General features: G+C 43.1%; 1 protein-coding gene across 2 annotated transcripts; it reads left to right on the top strand.

Moving 5' to 3' along the window:
- The first annotated feature begins 229 nt into the window (after positions 1-229).
- On the top strand, positions 230-21,020 carry LOC137423976 (ovochymase-2-like). 2 transcript variants are annotated; one of them, XR_010983850.2, is made up of 11 exons: positions 230-339; positions 444-600; positions 1,287-1,331; positions 1,451-1,678; positions 7,943-8,083; positions 9,659-9,815; positions 17,249-17,388; positions 17,564-17,698; positions 17,835-18,071; positions 18,278-18,436; positions 20,786-21,003. XR_010983850.2 is itself a non-coding variant. In XM_068111485.2 (11 exons), the coding sequence occupies exons 1-10, from the start codon at positions 274-276 to the stop codon at positions 18,405-18,407; spliced, it is 1,440 nt and encodes a 479-aa protein (XP_067967586.2). In that variant the 5' UTR covers positions 230-273; the 3' UTR covers positions 18,408-18,436; positions 20,786-21,020. The 2 variants fall into 2 exon arrangements, 1 of the variants encoding a protein (XP_067967586.2); XM_068111485.2 differs by having other exon boundaries at positions 18,274-18,436; positions 20,786-21,020.
- Positions 21,021-21,890: the final 870 nt, after the last annotated feature.

Here is a 21,890-nt window from a genome sequence, read left to right on the forward strand (position 1 = left end):
ATTGGAATGAAAAATTTCCTTTATTCTGACTGCTGGATAGTCTGTGCAAAGCTACTTGGAATTTCTGATTGCTGTTCTGAATGTTTATTATTTTTATTTTTTTTCCCCAAAATCTGAGTGTAATTGGTGGAGCTTGTCAAAATAATGCTGTATGCTGTCTTTTGACATCCAAAACCTTCACAATTAGATGATCAGCCAACGGACCGTCTGCATCAAGTTCTGCTACCAATCCTGGACTGGAATATTTGTGCAGAATACTACAGCGGCCTGGCAATGGGTCTTTCTCCACACGTGATCTGTGCTGGCTTCATGGATGAAAATGGTGGTGACACGTGTTGGGTGTGCAAAGACAAAATCACTTTTGAATTTTTTTTTTTCGGTGGGACCTGATGATTTTCCTCAGCAAAGTATGACAGCATTTTTGCTCCTGTTCTATTTTTCAGGGTGATTCTGGTGGTCCATTGGTGTGTGCTGTGACTGGCGATGCATTCGTTGTTTATGGAGTGACAAGTTGGGGTATGGGGTGTGGTCGCCTCCATGTACCAGGCGTGTACACCAGTGTTCATGCTGCTCTGGGCTGGATCAACTCGATTCTCAACCGTGAGGCCTACGACATTCCTTTTATTGAATACAATGATTAGATTTATGCATTGCTATGCACAATCTTGAATCACGTTGAAGTAATTATTCAAATGATGCAAGCTAGAGAAGATGGCATTCGCGACTATAATCTGTGAATATTGTCATGCCATAATGAATACAGTCTAACTTCATATTTGACGTAATAGTCATGTCCTGTGAATTGCACTAACAAATAACCAGAAGGTGTTGCTCGCATACCATTCCGATGCAAAACATTGCTGTTGTAATTGTGAAACATACAAAACTAGAACGACACTCGGAAGAGCGCATTCCTCTGCCAGGCTGAACAGTTTGTTTTGTATCCCAATGATAGGCAGATCTGGATTCGGACCTGAACCAAAATCGAATCGGCTTGTTCTTGTCACCGAACCAACTCGTCACCAAGTTTAGTCATAACTTGTCCAGAACTTTTTAAAATATCGTGTTGTGTAATCGCTGTTCACCCAATCTCTGAATGGTGAAGAATCGCTTAAAAATTAAATAACACATGTATCCGAATCAATGTTCAGATCTTCACCAAAATCTAATCCAATTATTTTAAACATTGAAGATGAGAATAACTTTTGGGGGAATTTTTGTGGTCTGACTTAGATAATGGTTTCACTCGATTGTTGTTGACTTTCCATCAACTTGTATTTTTGCAGCACCATTGGAAGGAATTATTATAAACAGGAACATGGAAAAGAGTGGTAATAATCTCTGCACTTATTATTTTCCTTTACTTGAGTCGAACAAAACTCTAATATTCTGGTTATTCTCTAATTTTTGTTCTAATTTAACCTCCCCGCATCTTTTCCCTGCTACTTAGAGGCTTGCTCACACGAGACATTGATCACTTCTGGCAGTGGTCAGCTCGTCTCACCAGGCTTTCCTGGTCCAGACCCAGGAAACATGACATGCCTATGGCTGCTGTCTCAGCCACTGGGTCACACACTGCAAGTCACTGTGCACACCTTGTCCTCTCATAGTTCGTCGGGCTGTACAGGTGATGGTCTCGCCATATTTGATGGCCCCAACGATACGTCTCCTCTTCTGGGTAACTGCATGCATTATCACTGCACTTGCTTCGTGCTTGTTTAAATTTAGTTAAATAAATTGTCAAAATCTTCCCAAATATTTGTTTTTTTTTATGCACACTTTTCTTTTATTTATTTATTTTAATATTCATGCTAATTTTTTTATAGCATATTGAAAGGAGAACTTACAAAATAGGTTGATTTTGTTTCAAAATGTTGCCACCTTGTCAAAATCACTGGTATAACAGCTGAGACTTTTCAAGCAGAATGCGCTTGCCCACGTCCTCTACTACATCGGTAAGTGCCCATCCCAGAGTTCACGGAATTAATTTTTACATATCTAATAAAATGCTTCACTGGAAGAGGGGGTTGTACCATCCTCAATTTGTCCATGGGATGGGGAGAAATGGATACATAAAGGGGGCTTTCATTCATTTATATGCAGCATTTGGGTGTGGGTAGCATAATTTGCTTGAGGGTGCAGCTTTGCTACTGATGCAGTGCCCTTTGTAGCTTGTTAGCAGGAATTTGGAATTTGGCCAGGGTCCCAGTGATAGCTCACCTTCTCTTCATTAAAAGACACCATGGGATCGTTGCCATTGCTCAACGAATGCTGACACATGGGACGCCCATTTTAAACAGCCATACCAAGGATGGTACACACATTGATATGTCACCCAGTCTGAAAAACTCCAAGATGACACTTTATTACTGTGCTGAGATTCAAGCATAAGCTGGACAGCTCAGAGGTGAGTGTGCATACCTCGGGTATTCTACCAGCCCCATCTTGTGCCATGTGACGGGCACGTACCATGCTACACACACTAACCAAAAATAAACACGTACATGTAGCTGAAAAGTTATTGTTTGTGGACGTTTATGACAACACAGTTGGCGTTTGTTCACACACTACCTTTTAACCTCATTTGCTTTGGGCATTTTGTGCAAAGTAGCTATGAGTAAGAGTAATTTGCCAATAATAAATACTGTTTGGCAACACATTGTCATCGACAGAGTGCTCTCTTACCAATGTGCTTCGAGCAATGTGATTTGAGAATAGCCAAGTTAATGGAAGCTACGCAGGAGCAGGAAGCACAGTTCCTTCTCCAACCTGAATCTGTATCCCAATGGTCTCGACAAACAAGTTATTTGAATTTGGGTCTACCCAGCCCGCCCCTCTGCTTCTCCGAAGGTTACGAAAAATTCAGGAACATTTCACATGCATTAGAGGTAGAATTGAGGTGGACACGTGTTTTAGAGACATTACAAGGGTTTATTGTGATATTACATGAAGAATCCCTGACGAAAGGTAGACACAATAAACAGCACATAAATAACAGTTTATTACAGATGGCAGAAACCTAAAGTGCCGCAAGCATTATCACTCGCATAAAACAAAGGGGAGCCAGGCACAAACTTCAAAGGGCATGATTCTTATTGTGGACAGTACATCGAAGATCCCCATTTAAGTGAGCAGGGGAGGGGGGGGGGGCAACCTCAGCGGTAGTACTCAGCAGCAAACCTGGATTGGACCACAGGCTGTCTTGACTACAACAGCTGCATAGTTCACTCCCAAATCTTGAATCTCTGACTGCTCTTGATTCTCGAGTACTCTACAACCCTCCCCCATCAGTATTTCCACCCAGCCTTTTGCCACCTCGCCATGTCCCATGCTTTCAAACATTCGTCATTTAAGGCCAAACACTAGCCAGTGCTGTAGAATGTTACTGGAGCTGTTGCAATGTCATGTAGGCAGTGGTGTCACCAGCACCTCCCAAACTAGAGCACCACCTTGCAGGCTGCCAATGACGGCTCTAATTTCCTGTTTGGCATTGAGGACCTCAATCCATTGTTGACAGCAGAAGCAGCATGTCCAGAGTAGAATGACCTGGTCTGAATCCAAATTGATGATCAGAGATCAAGCCATTGGAGAAGAGGAAGGATTTCATATCTGAAGCAATGATGGATTCCATGACTTTGCTGCTTATTGGGAGCAGGCTGATTGGTCTGCAGTTGCAAGGACCTGTTTTTTCACCTTTTTGTGTAAAGCGGTAATGTTGGCTGATTTCCAAGCAGATGGCAGATGACCTTGAGCAAAAGAGAACGTGAAGAGAACAGATAGAGGGTGTGATAGAGTGGCAGAGCAGGACTTTAGGACCCGTGGACTGATGCCGTCTGGTCCAGTTGCGGAATCACTCGAGGTTTGACAGAAATTCTCCACCTTGTCGGGGGAGAAGGACACCGAGTCCAGGAGCAGCTGGGTTCGACTGGGGAAGTCGGGTACAGAGAGAGATGGGTTAGGGACACAAGTTTTTGAGGCAAACACAGTTGAGGCATACAGCCATTTCACGTGCAGTGTCAGGTGTGTAGCCGTTTGAGGTAAGGGAGGGGATGGAGGGGGAACAAACGCCAGAAACAGATTTGACCAGACGCCACCAGGATTTGGAAGAAGGAGACAGGTTTGAGAGTTCAATCTTGAGAGAGGAGAGATATTGTTTCCTGGCTCTCCTGAGGGTGGACACACACTTGTTTCGGGCTTTGTGAAAGGAAATGAGATTTCCTTCCGTTGGATTTGCTTTCCAGGTGGCGAAGGCAAGTTGTTTCAGGGCAATTGCCTCACCACAATATTCAGTGTACCATGGATGGGAGGAAGGGTATGACAACTGAACACTAGATGGGATAAATCTGTGCATGAGAGAGAGAGCAGTTTAATTTGGAAGAATTCCCATGGTGTTGATGTCAGACAGTAGAGATGGGGGGGTCCAGTCCAGATGCTTGATGGCTGCTTGACGACCGTGCCAGTTGGCCTGAGTGAAATTCCAGACTTATCAACGCTGAGGAGGCTCTGAGAATGGCCAGAGAGATGTCCAGTTTAACAAGCAAATGATCAGATGAACCGATTGGAGCAGAAGCAGAACAGCAGCCAGGAAGTTTGTCATAACTAAGTCTAAAAGAGAAGACACTCCATTGGCTGAGATCCGGGTCGGGAAATTGACATTGTGTTAGTCCCAATGAGTCACATAAGTCCTTTGCTGAGGGCCGTGGCTGGTGCAAGAGGTAACCACAACCAGCCCGCTGGCCTGCTGACAATTGAAGTCGCCACAAATGAGGAAGAGAGAGAGTTTGGATGAGTTGATAGAAGTTGGTCCATGTTGTCAGACAGGGAGATTTAAATGGAGTGATCACTGTTTGGAGGACGGTACAGAACATATATGAACAAAAGGTGGGAGCGAAGGGGAAGCGCAGCCAGAGGTACTCCTGGAGGTGGGGTGGAGAGAGGGCAGTGCAGGGAGAGTGAGGAAGAGTTATTGATAAAGATAGCAACCCCACCAGCTGGACATGGCTCAGGTCTATCACACTGTTGGAGGGAGTAACCATGGAGAGATGTTAAGGAATCAGAGGCATCTTGAAGGAGGAAAGTTTCTGCTAAGCAGATCATCTGGTTTGTCAGAAGCAACCTGGTCAGAGAGATCAAGCAGGTTTTGAGGTCCATACCATTTAGGAAGAGGGAGGGGGATTATTGGGTACAGGACAGGGGAGGGAGGAGTAGGGTAAGATGAGTGAGGACAGGGGGAGGTAGGGAGAGCCGTTGATGGTGTGTCAGATTGCAGAAGAGCTTGGAGAAAGGGAAGGATGAGGAGGACAAAAGGTTTGATGGTGATCGGATGAGGCACAGTGAGGAGTTTGAGTGGGGGCAGAGCGAAGTAGAAGGTTGGAGGTGGAGATATGAGTTGGAAGGGAGAGGAGATGAGGAGGAGGAGGAGGAGGAGGGGGAGGAGGAGGAGGAGGAGGAGGAGGAGGAGGAGGTGGGGGAGTTGGATTTGGGAGGAGAGGAGAGGGGAGAATTGGAGAAAAATGGTAGGGGGGAGATTTGAAGGGGAGGGTTGAGGGGGTTTTGAAAGGGAGATGAGATTAGAAGGGGAGGTGTGAGGGGGGAGTTTAGGTGGGGATGGGTGATGCGGGGCGGGGGGGAGTTTAGGTGAGGGGAGGGAGATTTGAAGGGGAGGGTTGAGGGGGAGTTTTGAAAGGGAGAATAGAAGGTGAGGTGCGAGGGGGGGGCGAGTTTAGGAGGGGGGGAGTTTAGGAGGGGAGGGGTGAGGGGGTAGTTTAGAAAGTGTTGGACGATTAATGAAAAACGAACATTTATTACAAACTGGGTTTATTGTGATTTTCAAGTCAGAGATCCATTTTAAAACGCAATAGTGAAATGCACTCGTTTCCAGTCACGTGAAAAAGTAAGTACACCCCATGTAAAGTTTTGACTTTTTCAACATATTTCAACATACAGCTATTTGATCTTCATTTCCACAATATTGATAGATAAAGGTGATATAATATAACAAATATCATGAAACATTTACATTTTGTAGTCCATTGTATAACTTAAATAAACATAAATGCAAATTTCGCATTTGGAAAAAGTAAGTACACCCTTGGCTCTAATAGGTGGTATTGCCCCCTTTGGCAGAAACAACCTCAAGTAGGCGTTTCTTTTCACTGTCTAACAGTCTCTGACATCGACTGGGAGAAATTTTTGCCCACTCCTCCATGCAGAATTCTTTCAGCTGTGCGATGTTTGAAGGGTTTCTTGCATGCACAGCTCGTTTCAAATCCCCCCACAACATCTCGATGGGATTTAGATCCGGGCTTAGACTTGGCCATTCCAGAATCCTCCATTTCTTTCTTTTCAGCCATTCCTTGGTGGATTTACTGGTATGTTTAGGGTCATTGTCATATTGCAAGGTCCACCTTGGGTTGAGCTTCAACTTTCCGACAGATGGCCTCACATTATCCTCAAGCACCCTCTGGTACAATGAAGAATTCATAGTGGATTCTATGATGGTGAGCTGCCCAGGCCCTGATGCAGCAAAGCTGCCCCAAACCATAATATTTCCACCACCATGCTTTGCAGTTGGTATCAGGTTATTGTGGTCAAATGCTGTATTTGGATTTCGCCAAACATGTCTTCTGGTACTGTGGCCAAATAGCTCTACCTTTGGCTCATCTGTCCAGAGCACATTGTTCCAGAAGTGCTGGTCTTTGCCTCGGTGTTCATTGGCAAACTTTAGTCTTGCCTGATGTTCTTTCTGGACAGCATAGGTTTCCTCCTGGCACACCTCCCATGTAGATCAAATTTGTGCAGCCCCTTTCTAATGGTCGACTCGTGCACTTTGACATCAACAGTGGCAAGAGCTACCTGTAGGTCCCGTGATGACATTCTGGGGTTCTTGAAGACTTCTTTCAGCACCTTGTGGTCTGCTCTCAGGCTGAAATTGCTGGGGAGGCCTGGCCTGAACAAGTTGGCAGTTGTTTGGAACCTTCTCCACTTGGAGATGATCTTCCAGACAGTCGAATGATTGATTTCAAATTGTTTGGAGATCTTTTTAAATCCCTTCCCAGACTCGTAGGCATCTATAACCTTCTTTCTGAAGGCCTCAACGAGCTCTTTTGATCTACGTATGGTGACGCCACACACTTCAACAACAAAGAGCAAACCAAACTAAATGTCTGAGGTTTAAATAAGACAGGTTCCTCCAAGATCCTCTCCAACGATGTTCTAATCATTTGCACCTGAGCTGGTGCACCTGATTCTAATTTTAGGTATTTGAAGTAGTGATAAATGTCGGGGTGTACTTACTTTTTCCACATGCGAAATTTGCATTTATGTTCATTTAAATTTATACAATGGACTACAAAATGTAAATGTTTCATGATATTTGTTATATTATATCACCTTTATCTTTCAATACTGTTGAAATGAAGATCAAATAGCTGTATGTTGAAATATGTTGAAAAAGTCAAAACTTTACATGGGGTGTACTTACTTTTTCACGTGACTGTAAATTTCAATTGAAAGTCAAAATTGGTAGTGTACCATATTGGGGTGAAAAAAGGGACAAGATGCAGGATGAGGAACCAACTGAGGAACTACCATATTTGAGTGGTGGATAGTGAGTATCAATGATAGCTGTGGGCTATATTTGACAAAAGGTTGTTATAGGCCCAGACTTTGTTTCCCCAAGTCATAAGCAAAAAGACTAACCAGATTAATTGATCTCGCTGCTCGTTGCTGGTGCTGTCCAATGATGTGCGGAGCACTGTTTTTGTTTGCATGTTGCCCATTGGTATTGTATTAAAATGAGCTTTATGCTCTGAGGGCAATTTGAGTTGAACAATTTCAGTCCATCATTTTGAAAAAACACTCCACGTTGTCAATTTTATTTGCTCCATTTCTGATGAAAGAAAGACTAACTGCAGCCCTCATCTTAATTGTTGCTTTACAGGCCTATTTTGTGGGCAGCTCCATGAACTGGTACTCCTGAACAGCTCTGGCCCGAATGTTCTCATTCGATTTCGTACAGTTCCTCTGTCACTTGCCACTCCACGAGGCTTTGCCATTGACTACAATGCATTGGAAAAACCTGGTGAAAGTTGCATCCTGCACTGATTACATTTTATAATTTTTGGCCAGCTAGATTTCTGAATTTATCACATTTTCATCTATCTATAATTCCACTAATCTCTGTGTGTGTGTATGTTTGTTTGTGACCGCTGTTTCTCGACAACCACGGGTCCGATATACTTTAAACTTGCCAGGTATATTGCTGGGGACCCGAGGATGTGCCTTTTCAAGGTTTCATATTAATCGGACAAGTAGTTACCGAGCTATGGCGATTTAGCCGTTCGCCGTTCGCTTTGGCGTTGCGAATGAACCAAACCATTTCATGTAAATAGAGGGGGGGGGTTCTGTGGTCGTTGCGAATGGACCAAGCCATTTCATGTAAATAGAGGGGGGGGGGATTGTCACTGTACTCGCAAGCCGTTCGCCGTTCGCTTTGGCGTTGCGAATGGACCAAACCATTTCATGTAAATAGAGGGGGGGGGGATATAATTTTAGATATATATATAGTACGGGCATATATATAGTACGGGCATGCCCTAGTATAAAAAAAATGCAATGCATCTTGGTCTTTTTCTCCAAGTGTGGAGGTGTTTGGCAGGATGCTGTGGATCGATGGTTAACCTGGGACCAATATGAAAGATTTTGCTCAGCAAATGTGTAAAGAGCATGATTGTCAGGAATAAAATTGTGTTTTTGGAGAACTTGGGTAGCAGATTCTACACTCCTTCCACCTCTAACCCCATTGTCATAGGTTGTGCCAATTTAGAATTTGAGAACCAAGCCCTGGCTCTATGGTTAATTCCCTGTTGTGCCTCAAATCAAGGTCCAGTTTCTACATTATGTACTCTGCACTAATAGGGAAACCCAGCTCGATGGGAAATATTTGATCCTGCCGCAGTTGCATCAATACATGATTATAACAGATTACTTTGTGTTAAATTTTGGGTGTTTGTATAATATAAAGCCACTTGATGGCCTTGAGTAATCAGATTTTTTTTTTTTGTCAAAGCAAACAAATAGTGGTCTCGGGGGCTTTTTTTTTCTTTTTTTTTCGGTCACATGGAACAAAAAATGTTCAGGTGAGGTATTATCGTGTGGTGTCCATCAGTCAGTCAGGCTGTATATGAACATTTGAAACTTCTCCAAAACTACACGATTTCGATGCAACTTAACCACAACTTTCTCCGGGTGATGGACTAAAAATAAAATATTGTTCGTGATTGTTCACGGCATTAAAAATAAAATCGGTGCTTTCCCCCCCAAAATAAGTATTTTCTTCTCCGCAACCATATTTTGTTGGTCACCCATGCCTACCAGGTGAGTGCAGGGGCATTGCCTCCATTCTATTATTAATGGCACTATTTTGTGTGGATTTCAAGTAATTTCATGAAATAATAATGGTCATTCTCAATCTGGAGGGTAATCTTTATTTTGAATTGTACATCTGATGCAGAGTAACTTGGTTTTCCAGTGAAAGGCAATTTCTACCTCGTCTGAGCGATTATCAATTTCTCCTTATGAGGGAAATTTTTATTCTTGTCCTGGAAAGGTGTTTAGTTTAATTATTTTTATGTGGTGACCTTGTATCCATCTCTAGGAATTGGTGGGAATGTTGCAAATACTTCAATCGTGTCGGCAAGACATTTGGAACCCCAAGAGATTCATTTCCTCTCTGGTTGTCGTGATGAGCTTCTCTTGTCTCCTGGCGACCTTGTCTCACCTGGTTTCCCTGACAACTATCCTGACAATACTTAGTGAGTTTGTAATGTGTGAAAATGTTTCCATGAGTTGGTTTAGTTTAATGTCCTCCTCAGTTTCCTGCAGTCGTTATTCTATAAGCAAAAAATAATAATTAGCTGTGTGTCTGTGTCTGAAAATTCATGGGGGGGGGGGGGGGGGGGTGGAGGTCATGAGATTGGGGAGAAACTGACTTGAAAAGAATTATGAAATTTGGACCAACGTTGCTGTGGTGTACTCTCCAGTTAATTTTTGTTCCGACTTTAACCATACAAGGATCGATCTTCTTGGTGGTTTACCATGGTCTAAATAACCTGATGTTGAGCGGGTCACCTGACTTGTCTTTTTTTTTTTTTTTTTTTTTTTTTTTTGTTGTATACAATATCGAGGCTCGTGAAAGAGCGAACATTAATCACATGAACACACAGAAAGACAAACCGACACATAAAACATATAACATAGGGAGCGGTAGACAAGATGGGGAGAGAAGGGGAGAGAGGGGGAAGGACACAAACACAACATTTGAGAGCAGGGACCGAGAGACATGGAGACATCGAGAGATCTGAGAGAGGGCGAGGGCTTTGGGGTGGGGGGCGTGGGAAGGGGGCAGTGGGAGAGGTATAAAACATATGGACACTGCCAGGACTTCCAGGAAAGAAGTTGGAATTTCAAACAAGGTGGATCTGGGGTGAATTAGCGGGGGTAGAAAAGATCAAGGTTTTGGATGGGGGAAGATAAGAGATGGTGGTGAACAGCTGTTTTAAAGACCTGGAGGGAGGAGTGGGATTGAAGGGAGTGAGGGAGTTTGTTCCAGAGGCGGGAGAAAAGAGGAATGAAAGAGTGAAGGTGAGCGGAGAGCCGAGATTTCGGCAGTTTAACCATCAGAGGGTTGCTGGCAGATCTTGTGCGACCTGTAGGAATATTTGGGGGACAGAGCACAGAGAGAGCTGGGGGTGCAAGGCCGGAGAGGAGTCGGTAGAAGACAGAAAGACCACCTACCTGCCTGCGGTGAGTGAGTGAAAGGCCCTCAGAGATAGCTTCATCGCGGGAGATTCCAATAATTCTGAAAGCTTTGGTTTCAACAGCGTGAAGCCGAGCTCGGTGTGAGGCAGGAGCACCGGCCCATAGGGGAGAACAGTATTCCATTGAGCTGCGGATGAAAGCCTTGTATGTGGTGAGGAGCTCAGGTGTGCCGAGAGGTGAGTGAGTTCTGATCTCAGAAAGAATTTCTTTTCTTTCTGGACAGCATAGGAACCAACTGAGGTTTCAAATTGATTTCAAATTTAGTTTAATTTGTTTAAATCAAAAACTTTGTGTTTTGAGCATCCCTGATGGGATATGGGGAGGACTTCGCACGACGGAGGATGCCCAGTCGGCGACTGGCTTTGGAGGCCAGCTTGGAAATGTGGTTTTCCCAAGAAAGATCATGGCAGATAGTGAGACCCAAAATCTTGAGCGACAGAACTTCTTGGAGAGGATTGTTGAGAAAGTAGATGGGAGGGTTGTCCAGTCGATCTTTTCGGAGAGACATAGTAAGAGTGTGAGATTTGTCAGGATTGAAAGACATGTTCCACTTGTTTGACCAGTCTGTGATTTTGTCCAGGTCTTCAGAGAGTGAGGAGGCAGCAGACTGCCGATCTGAGGGAAGAGGAATGGAGCGGCAGAGAGTGGAGTCATCAGCAAAGAGATAGAGAGGATTTTCGAGAGAGTCAGAGAGATCATTGATGAAGACCAGAAAAAGCACGGGGCCCAGAACACTGCCTTGGGGAACTCCAGCCTGAACAGGAAGAGGAGATGAGAGAAACCCATTCAGGGCCACACGTTGACGACGACTAGAGAGGAAGTCCGCCAGCCATGCGTGGAGATTTCCATGGATACCAAAGGAGGAGAGTTTGGTGAGCAGAGCGGGGTGCCAGACCGTGTCGAAGGCACGTGATATGTCGAGGGAGACAGCTCTAATTTCCTGTTTGGCATTGAGGACCTCCATCCATTGTTGAGACAGCAGAAGCAGCATGTCCAGAGTAGAGTGACCTGGTCTGAAACCAAATTGATGATCAGAGATCAAGCCATTGGAGAAGAGGAAAGATTTCATATCAGAAGCAATGATGGATTCCATGACTTTGCTGATAATTGGGAGAAGGCTGATTGGTCTGTAGTTGTTAGGATCTGTTTTTGCACCTTTTTTGTGCAAAGCGGTGATGTTGGCTGATTTCCAAGCAGATGGCAGTTGACCTTGAGCAAAAGAGAGGGTGAAGAGAACAGAGAGAGGGTGAGATAGAGCAGCAGAGCAGGATTTTAGGACCCGTGGGCTGATGCCGTCGGGTCCAGTTGCAGAATCAGAGTCGAGGGTTGACAGAAACTTTTCCACCTTGTCAGGAGGAAAGGACACGGAGTCCAGGAGCAGCAGGGTACGACTGGGTATGGTGGGTACAGAGAGGGATGGGTTTGGGACACAAGATTTAGAGGCAAACACAGAGTTGAGGCATTCAGCTTTTTCACGTGCGGAGTCAGCTGTGTAGCCATTTGAGGTAAGGGAGGGGATGGAGGGGGAACAAACACCAGAAACGGATTTGACCAGACGCCACCAGGATTTGGAAGAGGGAGACAGATAAGAGAGTTCGGTCTTGAGAACGGAGAGATATTGTTTCCTGGCTCTCCTGAGGGTGGACACACACTTGTTTCGGGCTTTGTGAAAGGAAATGAGATTTCCTTCCGTTGGATTTGCTTTCCAGGAGACGAAGGCAAGTTGTTTCTGGGCAACAGCCTCACCACAAGATTCCGTGTACCATGGACGGGAGGAAGGGTATGACAACTGAAGACGAGATGGGATAAATCTGTGCATGAGAGAGAGCAATTTACTTTGGAAGAATTCCCAGGATGAGTTGATGTCAGAGGTGGTAGAGATGGGAGGCCAGTCCAGATGATTGATGGCTGCTTGAAGACCGTGCCAGTTGGCCTGAGTGAAATGCCAGACTCGTCGACGCTGAGCAGGCTCCCTGAGGATGGTCAGAGAGATGTCCACTTTAACAAGGACATGATCAGATGATCCGATCGGAGCAGAAGAAGAGCAGCAGACATTTTCAGGGAAGTTAGTCATAACCAAGTCCAGAAGAGAAGATGTTCCGTTGACTGAGATCCGGGTCGGGAAATTGACAGATTGTGTCAGTCCCAGTGAGTCGCAGAAGTCCTTTGCTGAGGAGCCATGGCTGGTGAGAGAGGTACCCACACCCAGCCAACTGGCATGATGACAGTTGAAATCACCACATATGAGGAAGAGAGAGTTGGGATGAGTAGATAGAAGTTGGTCCATATCATCAGACAGCGAGATGTAGATGGAGTCATCACTGTTTGGTGGACGGTACAACACACATATGAACAAGAGGTGGGAGCGAAGGGGAAGCCGTAGCCAGAGGTATTCCTGGGGGTGAGGTGGAGAGAGTGCAGTGCAGGGCGAGTGAGGAAGAGAGTTTTTGATAAAGATAGCAACCCCGCCTCCAGGACGAGGCTCAGGTCTATCATACCGGAGGAGGGAGTAGCCCGGGAGAGATACTATGGAATCAGAGACATCATAAAGGAGGAAAGTTTCTGTTAAGCAGATTACGTCTGGTTTGACAGAAGCAACCTGTATGGAGAGATCAGTTAAGTTTGAACGAAGGCCCCAGATGTTTGAGGTCCATACCGTTAATGAAGAGGAAGGGGGAGCATCAGATACAGAACAGGGGGGAGGAGGGGTAGGGTAAGATGTGGAAGAGGTGGAAGAGGTAGGGAGAGCTGTTGAAGGTGTGTCAGAGATTTCAGAATAGCTCGGAGAAAGGGAAGGATGGGGCGGACAAAAGGTTTGATGGTGATTGGGTGAGCCACAATGAGGTGTTATTTGAGGAGGGGGAAGAGCGAGGCAGAAGGTTGGGGGAGATGGAGGTGAGAGTTTGAAGGGGGAAGAAGCGGGGAGGACGCTTTGAGGAGGGGGAGTGAGCGGGGGGAAATTGAGAAGCAATGAGGGTGGGGAGATTTGAAGGGGAGGGGTGAGGGGGGAGTTTGGGAGGGAAGGGACAAGGGGAGGGATTTGAAAGGGATGGGATATGGGGGAGATTTGGAGGGGAGGGGTGAGGCAGGAGTCTAGGAGGGGAGGGGCGAGGGGGCGTCTTGGCGGGGAGGGGTGAGGGAGTAGTTTAGGAGGGAGGGGGCAAGGGGGGAGATTTGAAAGGGATGGGTGATGGGGAAGATTTGGAGGGGAGGGGTGATGGGGAAGATTTGGAGGGGAGGGGTTATGGGGAAGATTTGGAGGGGAGGGGTGAGATTGGATTTTTGAAAGTGTACGATTTATGGGAAACGAACATTTATTGCAAAATGAGTTTCTTGTGACCTTCGAGTTAAAAATACGTTTAAGGACGCTGGATGGAGGATGGAGTGCAGGAGAGTTTAGGGAATGTAGAACAAAGGCACTATAGGAGATGGATATTTTTTTTGGGATGAATTGATTTGGTGAGCAAGTCGAAAGCAGCCTTTTAAAGAAGAAGAAGAAAAAGGTGTTATAAAATATGACGGAATACATAACTTGAGGGGAAAGTGTAAACATTGAAGGTTAATGAGTGAAAACTATCTGGGGAAATGGGGGAGAAACACGTGGTCGAAGAACGAACGAACGAATAAGAATGAATAAACGAATGAGAACAGAGAAGGGAATGTTTTTTTTTTTTTTTTTTTTTTTTTTTTTTTTTTTTTTGAGTTGAGATTTACACAAGGAAGTAGGCTATGGGTGAAAAGCCTGGGAATACAGAGAACGAAAGTTATTGGATCACAAACGACGGACCACTGAGAGAAAAACAAAGCCTCAAGGTTGTACAGTGCACACTGTACAAGGCCTTGCTCGCGACACGGCAAACAGACGATCAATTTATGAAAGATAAACACCGAGAAACAACCAAAGTTGCACACAATAACTTCACACACCGAAAGATAAATTCAGTTTCGACAAAATACAATTGTGAACAGACTTAACTTCGAAAAACGTGGAGACCGTGTGGAGCTTCGAAAATCCCTGCCGCCGTCTCCAAGATCTCGCGAGATCTCCTGATATAAATGGATGAGGTGTGTGCATGTGTTTACCATGTTTTTGGTTTTTTGTGCAACTTTCTGATGTGGAATGTGATTCATCAAAATGAACATCATGATCTCCTGAGTTGATTATGCTAATTAACTACAAATAATCCAGAAAAATTCCCATGCTTCTAAATGCACGCTATGTGTATGTGTATGAAGCAGTTTTATACGTCCTTCCATGACATGGCATTCCAATTACAAAACTAGAACGGCACTCTGTAGAGCACATACCTCCGCCAGGCTGAACAGTTTGTTTTGTATCCCACTGATAGGCCAGATCTGGATTAGGACTTGAACCAAAATCTAATCTGCTTTTTATTTATATCTAACCAACTCATCCACCTCGTTTAGTTATAACTCGTCCATAACTTTTTTAATACCGTGTTATATATCGCTTTTCACACGATCTCTCAATGGTGAAGAATCACTTAATTAAATAATTCTCGTATCCGAATCCATGTTCAGATCTTCACCAAAATCGAATGGATTCGTCAGTGTCACACACAACATCTCCACCAAGTTTCATACAAAGTGGTCGACAACTTTTAGAGATATCTTGTTCACAGACAGACTGGTAAAAAGATAACCTCCATCCACCTTTGGTGGTGGAGGTAATAAATAAAAGACATTGTGGTGAAGCATATATTAATTCATACCAATAATATCACCATAATAATAGCATCATTTGGCAATAATAATACCTAATAATTTGGACATAATCCCCCACTCCTCCCTCGTCCTGGCCCAAGCACATCTGTACTTGGTGAAAGGCATGCTCATGCTCAAGCAGTACTGCAGGCAAGTATGCTGCAAGGCCTGAAGACAAATGAAAATTTGGTCCATTGGACCAACGGGCCCCCTAGTTTATTTAAAAGGAGCATCTGTCTGCCCATTTCCGTCGCTCTTTATTTTAAAGGGTTCCTGCTGTCACAGAATAAATATTTGTCCCATTGGAAAGCTGAGATATTTACTTTCCGGGAAAAGAAATAAACTATTTGCTTTGTTGTATAGCTAAAAAAAACTATTTGCCTGCAGTTGAAACTACAACAAATAAAAACCAGAGCCATTATAACAGCAGCAGCTACACATTAAAATATCCCTTTTTTGCAAGTGTTGCACTTCATTTTACATCCCTGTTGAGATTTACAGATCAACATGCAATATGTTTGAAGTGCAACATGCTGTCTTTTTATTAAACAAACCTATCATGTCAATGCGTAGTCACAGTTAGTGATACGTAAAACGTGCAAGAGATTGATTTGCAGGATGAGTCCATTGAAAGTGCCATGACGGGTGAGCCAATTTATGGTAGTGATGACTCTGTTGAGTTAATGTAACGAGGTATGCATTTAGGTATATGAATGTGACAAAAGTAATTTCATAAAGTCATAACTATTTCATCAGTCATAAAAACATTGCCTCAAACAGGGAACCATGATTGTCATGGGGCCCGCAAGCCCCATGCGGGCAAGGCTAACCCCCGCTTTAGCGGGGAAAAATGGCCTTAAAACGATCATTCATCATTCATTCATTCATTCATTCAATGTGACAAAAATGACTTGGTTGTGAGAATAAAAAAGAAGTTCGCTGAAGATGAAAAAAATGATGAGAAAAAAAAGACATAAAATGTCATAACCCCCATGGTTTTAGTAATTTTGCTGTGCGGAGTTAAAGGCCGCCAGTCGGTCATCTTTGTTCAGATTGCAAAACAAAATCTTCTGCATATGTATACTCATGTGTCGTCTTTATGCCAATTTGGACAAATTTGTCCGTGCATGTCTGAGAAGTGGTTAGGGACATATTTAAGTACTAAAATGACCACCAGTCGGCCATCTGGGATCCAATCTCAAAACAAAATGGCGTACATATGTACGCCATCATTCGTTGTGTGCCAAGTTTGAACTACATCGGTAAGAATTACCACCCTTAAAGTTCAAAAATTACACTTTGGAGGCGCCCTTTGGAGTCGCCCTTTAAAATGAAACACAGTGGGTTAGAAAGGTTCTTCAACAAATGTATATACTGATGTAATAATGTGGGTCGAGGCATATCAGTCGATGTCGCAATGTGGAAGAATGCCGTTCTAGTTCATGTTCATTTTATTTCCTTGGTCCATTTACTGGTCCTTTTACTTTACATTTACTGCTGGTGTTGTGTATTGGTCTATCTACTTTCCAGTATGATATAAATCCAACCACATTGTCAGCAGCTGATAATACGTAACTGCCTTTATTTGGATGAAATGGTGAATGCATGATTATGTAAGCCTGCCTTTTCAGCCTTTAGTTTACTGCTGTATTATCAGTGTCTGCTCTTCCACTTCCACTTCCCATTCACCTTGAATGTCCAGCTGCTCGTGGAGGATTGTGGCACCTCGGTCATCTGTTGTGAAACTGCTTTTCCTTGACTTTTCTCTGCCAGGAGGCAATGGCAGCTGCACTGACTCATTGATGGTCTTTGAGGGTGTTTGGCTGAAATCATTCAAAATAGGTGCTTATTTGGGGAACGGTGATGTTTGTGAGGTGGCATTTTTCAATCTTCACTTGGAATTTTGATTTGTGAAAAGTGTCGTGTTGCAAGATAATTTCTGAAGATTTTTCGATAATGCTGCAGAACTTGTTTTTCAAACACATTGTGTTTATCTGTTCCATTTCATTCTCAACAGCTGAGCTCTGTGGCACACATTTACCTCTACCGATGACCTCTCATGGTCCAGAGGTGTTGTTGGAGTTTAGGTCTGATGATGTTGGCTCTAACCGTGGCTTTCATTTGCGGTACTCCTTTGTCACTATGCCCAAGGGTGGGTAAGGGCAACTTGGAGCTTGAATTGAAATGAGGAAATGTTTTGATTATCTCTTATTGAAATTTAAAATGTTTTGATTGGATAGGTTTTGCAACCTTTTGATTCATCTTTCTCCTTCTGGTTTGGTTTCAAGTTTGTGACCGCTTGGAAGTGCTGAATGCTGACCAGCCTGGAACTCTGACTTCTCCCAGATTCCCTGAGGCCTACCCAGGCAGGCTCCATTGTGCATGGCTCTTCTTTGTTGATCCAAACAGTGACATGCAACGTGTGAGAATTCATTTGTTTACTGTGGAGCTGGACAGTAGTCAAGGTTGTCAAGATGAATCTCTGGCTTTCTACGACGGCCCTGACCCATCAGCTCCGCTCCTTGGTATGTTTATAAATTGACTAGCTTTTTATAAACTACCCCCAAATGTAATTCCAACAGACATATAATCTTGTCTGAGGTAGTTATTTTATTTTTAAGAGTGAAACTGCAAAATTGTGAAATTGGTTCCTCGTGTGAACTGGCTGCTTGGTTCAAATTTTCATTTTTCCTTGAAATCCCCTTTTATTTTTATTTTTTTTCATAGGTAGGTACTGCAACACAAGTCATCCTTCAAAAGTTGAATCTTCTGGAAAACTTCTCTTCCTCGAATACAATGGCAGTGGTACTCGGATGGGGCGTGGCTTCCGTGTGAATTATCAGTCCTTTGCCACCAATTGACCAACTCATGATCACAACCCTTAGCACTGGTAAAGGGTGTTTATTTTGGGACCTGTTAATTTGGTCTAAACTCGAAGTGCCGGGTTGTGTATGTGGGGGAAAACGAGTCGTTTCTCCTCCACTTGTGGTGATAAAGACTGTTTGTAGTTCTCTGGGTGCTTGTGCAGCGTCATCTGCAGAATGCACATCACATTTGGGTCTTGCAGAATTATTGTCCATCACAAGGGGGAAAAGTTGTTTTTGTTTTTATGTGGCTTCATACACTTGTGCACAACATGAAAAAAAATCTAACTTGGGGTGCAAACATTGAAAGGATTACAGAATGATTTGTTGAGTAAATTCTGATTTTAAATTATTTCGCTGGTAGGTGTTTTTAATTTTGCAATGGGCTTCCTAAAATGACATCAGTTGATTAGTTCATTTTCTCATGTAATGTTTAGATGTTTGTGTGTGTATTATTGCCCAGTCGCACCACATTTGCTCAATAGGCACACAATAACTTCCGTGATTGGGTTTGAGTGGACATAAGAGCAGCATGCATTTACCATTTGAGAGGCAATGGAAGGTCTGAGGCCCACATTTTATCGAGATGCCTTTGGCATACCAAGCATTTTGTTTTGATGTGCATGTTGACATTCTGTAAAGTTCTCTTCTGCTTTACTGTTCCCAAATTATTCCCACTTTCTCGGCTCTGCTGGGGAGGATCGATTGTGGCAGTCTTCCTGGAACTGGCTGTTGAGGGCTGATGTTCGACTGGCAGGAATTTCAAATGTATTCAATGTGCTGGTGATAAATTGCCGACGCCTTGTGAAGGACAGTAGGATCTTTCGTTTCAACCAACACCCACGCACGTGTTGACAGACTGGTCCTAAGTCCTATGGCTCAACGTCCCTCCAATGACTACATACACATTGATGCTTTGCCCTGCCTGTGAAACACCAGGTTGACAATTCATAGCTCACTCGAGATTCTAAAGCAGGTTAGACAGCGCAAAGGAGGGTATACCTTTTGGCTAACCTGCAAGCTCTTATGTCTTGAGTCTGGACGAGTCAGACATTTTGAACAATCGGATTTTGGACTTAGATAAAAGTGAAATAACATTTGATTTTAAATGCTAGAATTGTAAACACAGATAATTTTCAGTGTATTTTGAATGTGAAGGTATTTATAAATGACGTCATTGACCTTCACCCTTGGTGGAAACCTTGGAGTATTAGCCCCTCCCCTCGCAGTAGGAAATGGGTTTTTGCAATCACTTCTGTGTCTACCCAAGCTATAACATTTTTACCATTTGAGTTATTTGCATCAACTTTTCACCAAAGCTTTATTATTATAATACGGAGGAGGCAAATTAATAATTTGCTCAAAAGGTTAAAGGTCATCACCTAACATCAATTTTCATCCAATGGACTGGAAATTTCAATTTACCATTTGAGTTTTGTAATCAAATTTTCAACAAAGCTTTGTTATGATAATATGGAGGGGTCAAATTAATAATTTGGTGAAAAGGTCAAAGGTCAGCATCACATAAAATCGTCAATTTTCACCCAATTGACCTGAAATTGACAATAATTTGCATATTGTCACTGAATTGGTTCACCAATCAAAGCTAGAAGCTGATTTTTTTTTTTAATCAAAAGTTCAAAGGTCATTGTTGCATAAAATCATCAATTTTAATTTTGGATTTTTAAAGCTGTTTTTATTTTTGAGCATAAAGGGGAACGAAACGTCTGAATACAAACGGACACGGACGGGCTTTGCATTTTCAGGTGCTTTCTAGTTACCTTTATTTTTCTCGCTTTTTATTTTTACAAACATTACGGCGACTACTACTACTATTTTAAGAGTCCTGTATTGGTAGTGGATAAAAGCTGCTCTCAAATTAATCGACTACCAAATATCACTTTTCATTTCCATTCCAGATGTGATTCACTAATAAGTCATTGTTTGTATGCAGCATGTGGTTGAGGGTAAGCATCAGTTCTCGGAGGCATGGCGGTGCTGCTGATGCAGTGTCCCCTGTAGGTTGGAGCAGGAATTTGGAATTTTGGTCAGGGTGCCGGCAAATAACTCACCCACTCTTCCATAAGTAACTAATAGAGTATAGCATGATGTCATGAACTTTTTAATGTAATTTTTGGAAATGCGTTTGAACCAATTTTTGATTTGTTGAGACTACTAATGCAATTGAGACTGAACTGTAGCCTTTGTTGAGTTGAACATCTTCCGATGCGAGATTTAGACAATGGTATTCCAAGAACCCAGAATGTTTAGCATATGGAGTCATTACGGTTACTCTTGTTCTTTGAGCAATTCCATTTGACATACAATTCTGGCTTTACGTTTACATTGACACGAAACTCTCTTTTCTTTCATAGATAGCGAGGCCCTGTGAAGATTTGACACTCCCTCTGCTCCTTCACAATTGCACAAACCACCCCAATAGCTGTACATGTAACAGCCATATTTGTTTGAAGTGGTGTTTGTAAACTCTCAACCAGTTTTCTCTTTTTAATCCGATAATGTGTGAATTCATTGGGAGCTCCATGTCTTCCTCAAATGTATATTTATGAAATGAATTCGTTCTTAAATGGAATAAAATTTTATTTCCACAATCGTATCAGTTCGTTATTGGTTTTGGTCATCAGTAGCTGCAGATATGTACAAGTTGATAACTTGTTTTTATTCGGTAACCTTTGCTGTGTTTACTTTTCAGTAGCTGCTAGTGTTTTATCAGCAATAGAAATGAGAGTTTAAATTTGGCTTTTCCTCATGAAAGGTTGAAACGTTTACTTTTATATACAAGTACCTTTACTAGAAAAAAAAAAAAAATTCGGTCACAGAGAACAAGACAGAGGGAACATGATCTAATGTGTATTCCTTAAAAAATTTTTATCTTTTTATTTCATTTAATAATGCAAAATAATTAAATTAATTTGATTTAATACTTTTTTTGTTCTATTTTCTTTATTACTTGATTTGCATCACTTGTCCATAGAACATTTGACAATGCAATTTTGAAAGAATTGTTGTAGCCACGATGGTCGTCCCGAGGGCTCGGTGTGAATCCCGGTGGGCAGAGTCAACTACAGGCACAACGGTCTGTTGGTTTGGTTGCCCCGGGCTGCATCACAGGTCTATCCACTCGGATATCGTGCCAGTGGGACAGTAGTCGGTAGATGCATTGCGCTGTCTGGGCCACATCTCTGATCGCTAATTACCAGCTGAATGAAACCAGCAAGGCTCACAACATGGTCTTTTTATGGGTCCCGATCACCCATAACCAATTATTGGTCCTTAAACAATCTTGCCTATTTGCAACAATGATCAGGACAGTTCAAATTCATTCTGAGACCAGATATATTTGATTGCAAATTATGGTACCTGGGCGAGGGAATACAAAATAAGGAAATAACATTTGTAATGGCAATAAATATAACCTCGTACACACCCATGACACAACGGGCGATTGGGAACCTTATT

The sequence above is a fragment of the Myxine glutinosa genome, chromosome 3 (assembly GCF_964187855.1).
Source record: "Myxine glutinosa chromosome 3, kmMyxGlut1.1, whole genome shotgun sequence".
In the NCBI taxonomy this organism is placed as follows: domain Eukaryota; kingdom Metazoa; phylum Chordata; class Myxini; order Myxiniformes; family Myxinidae; genus Myxine; species Myxine glutinosa.

What these genes read in the sequence shown, in the direction of transcription:
- LOC137423976 (XM_068111485.2), top strand. Translation starts at nt 274, where the DNA reads ATGGGTCTTTCTCCACACGTGATCTGTGCTGGCTTCATGGATGAAAAT. An exon ending in AACTATCCTGACAATACTTA is followed by an intron (nt 9,816 to 17,248) that starts GTGAGTTTGTAA and finishes TTGAATGTCCAG; the next exon opens with CTGCTCGTGGAGGATTGTGG. An exon ending in CTTTGTCACTATGCCCAAGG is followed by an intron (nt 17,699 to 17,834) that starts GTGGGTAAGGGC and finishes TTTGGTTTCAAG; the next exon opens with TTTGTGACCGCTTGGAAGTG.